Source organism: Pundamilia nyererei, unplaced genomic scaffold (assembly GCF_000239375.1).
Source record: "Pundamilia nyererei isolate P.nyererei 1_Seehausen unplaced genomic scaffold, PunNye1.0 scaffold00039, whole genome shotgun sequence".
NCBI lineage: Eukaryota > Metazoa > Chordata > Actinopteri > Cichliformes > Cichlidae > Pundamilia > Pundamilia nyererei.
Genome location: NW_005187440.1, coordinates 207,171 through 212,565, shown reverse-complemented (window position 1 = coordinate 212,565; position 5,395 = coordinate 207,171). Strand labels below are relative to the sequence as shown.

Sequence of the window (5,395 nt, the reverse complement as noted above, 5' to 3'; positions counted from 1 at the left end):
TTGGTTTCCTAATATATGTGTGCGTGCATGTGTGTGTGCACGCCATGTTCAGCTTCTTCACCACTCCATAAAAATCATTCTTCTCAGGCTGACCACCAACTCAATATCCTGTGTGGTTTGTTATGTCAGTTCGCAAATGTTCGCTTGTTTTATTTTGCCTCTTTCCATCCCGCAGCTTTTCCTCTTATTTACGTTCTCATTCTTTTACACCTCTTATTGTTTCCAGTCGATCCCACATTATTCCTTTCTATTGTTTTCATGCAATATTTCAGTAAAATCATTCCCAGCATCTCCCTCTCTCTTTTGGCATGTTTGTATTTTTCACTTTGTCTTTCTCCTTATAACTTTGTTCTCTTTTAAGCGGACATTTAATTCTTCCGCTTGTGCCGTCACTCCATCATCGAGATCCTCTTGCAGATCCTCTGATTTCTGTTGGAAGAAAATCCGGGGCCAAACTAAAAGCAGATTACAATTTCTTCTTAAAATGGGAAAAGAGAACAAGAGCTGGTCCACTTTTAAAGGATTATCAGTTTTAAACCCCAAAGAAAGAAAAAGGATACCTTTCAAATTTAAAAGGATTACCTTTCTGCCTTGAAAACTGAACAATGGTCAGGAGGAGGAAAACAATCTGCCCGATGGGTTAGGGTTTGCTAACAAAAACTGTCCATTTAGCTTCTGAATTATAATCACATTGCACCCTTGTGGTAGCCTGTGGGTGGTCTAATCTCACAAACAATTTGGTAGTGAGTTATAAAGCTATAAAAAAAAATACATGTTGACATTTTCTGTTTGCCTTTCCCTTAATGCAAAGTCTTGTAACCTATCACATGCTCTATGAAGTCACTGTTGGCTCTTGATCTCTTCCATGACCTGAAATATCTCTCAGACAAAATAGCAGATTGAAGTTTGGCTGCTTGAGCTGTGCGCAATGAGAACCATACTCTGTTTCTCTGTATGAAAATAAAGATCACAAATATAAATCAGAATGCTGAGAAAACCAACATAAATATTTAATCACTTAAAACACACACACACACACACACACACACACACACACACACACACACACACACACACACACACACATACCAGAAGAGCTAGAAATCTTTAATAATCTTGCTTTTAAATCAAAAGTTAAACAAAAGTTCAGGTTAAATGCATCCAACCACACTTAATCTGCTGACACTGATTAAAATGTATGCATCAGATTGTTGCTTTTTTGCAGGTCGTATGATATGGGGATATTTCTTGGCTGTAAACAGAAACTTCCTGGATTGTCCACTTGCTTCCTGGCAACTTGATTTAAAAAAAACTCAGGAAGGACGTGTTAGCCTAGCTAGTTCCATAGACTGTATATAAAAGATGGGCATTGACATTTTGAAGCATGAACTAAGTCCTTTGACCTCTGCAGTAGTGACTTGCCAGTCACGAGTAGACATTTCCAGAAGCACAAATGCTTCAACATCTTTTTACACATAATTTACAAAATCAACATCAAGTTGTATTCAGTGAGATTTCAAACTAGCAACTGACACCATAAACTTATCACGAAAGTCTCTGCTGAGGTCATACAGCAAGTGACCAGTGTAGGGTCATTTAATGAGAGATTGATTTACAGTCTAACTTCTTTCTTCTTACAGTCACCACCTGCTAACCATTAAAAAGAATGCAGACTTTTATCTTAAATGAACAGCTAGGACAATTAGGAAAATACTTCTTGTCTCAGAGTTTGAGACTGATCCTATCCTTATTTAGAATAAGGAGAAGTTTAGTGTAAATTATTTCCTCTTGATGTAATAAATATGTCTGTTGGCTTGATGTTCCCTTTAGTGTACAACGAGGTGCAATGGGCTTTGAAGTACTTACGATTTACCCAATCAGTAGTGATTTTAACTCTGCAAGTGCTGCAATTCAGTAATGCAGCAGGGTGTATACCAAAAAACACGTATTTATATACTTCTACTGCAAATATTTTTTGGTGTGTTATCGAAGCTAAACACATCCCAGCCATTACCATTCAGTGTGATATGGGACACATGTAATTGGAACAGTTATAAAAAGAGGGTAAATGATGAAAGGAAACAGGGTTCAAAGGAGAGTGAGAGTGTCGAGGGAAGCTTAAAGATGTAAGAATAAGAAAAGATAGAATGACATAAATGGTAAAAAGAATTTGGGGGGTGGGGTTTGGTTGCTGGTATCCATGGAGGTAAATAATGAGAATCTCATGATATGGGGCCTCCAGGAAAGCGTCCCACTTTTCTCGATCCTTTGCCTCCCTTTCTCTTTCTCCCTTTCTTTCATTGCACCCCTCCTCATCTTATCCTCTCCCCGTTGTTTTCATCTGTGGTCCTCTTAGCTGACTCCCTTTTGTCTTCGAAAATCCTTCCTGCTTTTCGCTCAACCAGCTGCACACACACGTATGAATTAATAGACACAATTTGCATGAGAAAAGAAAAGTCTGTTTTTTTATTTCTCAATGGAGCAGTTGTGAGACATCGTTGAAGTTTTGAACACTGATTATTGACATGAGAGGCTTTTGACTCTCGCCTAATTTTGTTCACGTCAGAAAGTCATGAATAAAAACTTGTCTGTATTTCTCTGGAGTAATAATAAAAACGAGCATTTATTAAACACAGTAAAACCTATTAAACAAAGCTCTACTCATATGGATCAGCTGAGTATTTTAAATGCAAACCATGACTCCACGTTGTGTTTCCATATGTTGTAAACATTCACTGCTCTTTCCAGAACATTCAGAATTATGTCCCTATTGAAAACTATTTTTAAAAAGAGCAGAAAAATGAATGAAAAAATGAATGAAATGAAACAAAAGAAAGTGCAAGAGGAGAGTCATAAAGGGATTTAAAACAGTATTAGAGGGTGGGGAGGTGAAAGTGAAGTTACAAATTAAAATCATAACAATGAGCGTGCGTGCGCACACACACACACACACACACTGGATACCACGAAGCAGCAAAAACTGAATATCTTTTCTGTGTACTGTGGTGCTTAGTGTTCTATAGAAGAGGATTGGGGCACTGGGAAAAAAATTGGGGATGTCTTTTTTTTTTTTTCACTTTTTTCTCAGAATTCTTTGTTCTCGGAATTCTGACTTTAATCCCAGGATTCTGACTTTGTTCTCAGAATTCTGAGATTAAAGAATTCTGATTTTTATGTCAGAATTCAAACTTTTTTTCTCAGAATTCTATTTTTCTCAGAATTCAGACTTTAACCTCAAGATTCTGACTTCTTTTCTCGGAATTCTGGATTTAACATCAGAATTCTGACTTTTTTCTCAGAATTCAAACTTTTTTTAATCAGAATTTTGACCTCAGAATTCTACTTTTCTTCTCAGAACTCTGACTTTAATCTCAGGATTCTACAGAATTCTGAGAAAAAAGTCAGAATTGTGACTTTTTTCTCAGAATTCTGAGATTAAAGAATTCTGACTTTTATCTCAGAATTCAAATGTTTTTAAAAATCAGAATTCTACCTTTAAACTCAGGATTTTCACTTTTTTTCTCTGAATTCTTTTCCTTCAGAATTCTGACTTTAGTCTCTGGATTCTCAATTTTTTTCTTGGAATTCTGAGATTGAAATCAGAATTCAGACTTTTTTTCTCAGAATTCTTTGTTATCGGAATTCTGACTTTAATCTCAGAATTCAATATTTTTTTAAATCAGAATTAATCTCAGTCTTAATCTCAGGATTTGTACTTTTTTCTCAGAATTCTTAGATTAAAGTAAGAATCTCAGAATTCTGACATCAATCTCTTAAAAATAAGACATCCCCATTTTTTTTTTTGTATTTGATATATATTTGGTTTATAACTACCATTTAACAAAATAAGAGATCCCACAGAGTGACTCAAATCAATACCTGGTGTGCGTCATCATTAGGATCTTTCTTTTAGTGTTTAGGGATGAACAAAAAGCTAAAAAGTAGCCCAATGAGAAACTACAGCAGTTGTCATTGCAATTCTGATATAGAAACACATACGGTTAGAAGTGTAGCTACAAACATAGCCGCTTATCTCTCATTTTGTTCCCTGCTGGAGGAGCCAACTTTTCTGGGTTCAGCATAGACTCAACTTTAGTATCATTCTTCATTACTAGCTTTGTTTTAGCATGTTGTCTTTGTCCATGATTGCTTAGAGTTCCATTTATGTAGAGCTGGACAGCTGTGCCTGAGTTGAGTGTACTGTATTTTCCATGTGTGTGTTCTGATGAGATCATCTGATGATTTAAAGGTGTTTATACCACTGGAGTGACCTCGCAGTCAAACGACAGGTTGAATTAAACCTCCTGGAACCATCGCCACAGCAATGTGTGTTTGTTGTCCCTAATGGTTGTGTCTTTACTGTGAGGTCATTGAGGGTAATCCCCACCTTTAGAGGAAGGATAATCAGACACGCCACTACAAATGCAATCCTACAAAACTAACAGAAAAACAGAGAATTTCAGGGATATTTAGCATGTTGTTTAGGATAGCTCTTGCGTTTCAAACTGCCCTGTGTTTATTTTTAAAAGGTTTAGGATTACCTATGTGCCTCACATCCTTCCTCTTAAATAGTGTCATTACATTTTGTACAAGCCTTTTGCAGCTGAGGACAAAACAGGGCTTTTCTATTTGTGTCTGATCTACACTCTGGCTTCTCTCACAACCAGAGGCAGCCTACATTAAGGCCCTGCCTTACATCTGAAGGCGGTCCAGGGTCCATTCATCCCTTTTCTGAAGTGCTTAAATCTATATTCATTATAATAGCCACTAGGTGGTCACTCATCTGAGGAGACTGATTCTATAGAAACCTCTTTAAAAATTAGCCTTGGCTTGTTTGATCTATGAGCCTTGTGAACACTTTTCTAATCAGTGTATGGACTCAATATGGAATTAATAAATTTCCGTTTGTAAAGGTCCTACCCTTCAGAGTTAAAAATGATGAATAAAGACTTTAGTGTGGCCCTTATTTATACAGTTTTACTAATTTGTGTTATCTGTGACCAGTGTTGGTCAAGTTACTTGAAAAAAGTAATCAGTAACAAATTACTGATTACTTCCCCAAAAAAGTAATCAGTACTTTAATTACTTATTTTCAAAAGTAATTAATTACTTAGTAACTTAGTTACTTAGTTACTTTTTTAAAACACAATTTACAACCTGAATAGGTGATAGAGCGATAGATCTTTCAGCCAAATTCTACTTTTTCTACATAATCCATCATACAAAATGTAATCAAATGGAAAAGTCTCCTTTTTTAAAACTTGTTTTATTAATTTTAATCTTTTAACTTTATGCATCAAGCAAAAATGTAATTATATGCAACATTCTCTGACTGGAAGAAATTTGTTTAATATTTAAACCTATTTTCTGCACATTCCAGCACATAAAAAAAAAA

General features: G+C 35.8%; 1 protein-coding gene across 1 annotated transcript in view; it reads right to left on the bottom strand.

Moving 5' to 3' along the window:
• Positions 1 to 2,312: 2,312 nt before the first annotated feature.
• Positions 2,313 to 5,395, bottom strand: part of LOC102193264 (NACHT, LRR and PYD domains-containing protein 3-like) — a 31,843-nt gene continuing 28,760 nt past the window's right edge. The window contains exon 12 of the mRNA XM_005730851.1: positions 2,313 to 2,405. Within this exon, the coding sequence (XP_005730908.1) occupies positions 2,313 to 2,405 (93 nt within the window). The remainder of the gene's footprint in view (positions 2,406 to 5,395) is intronic.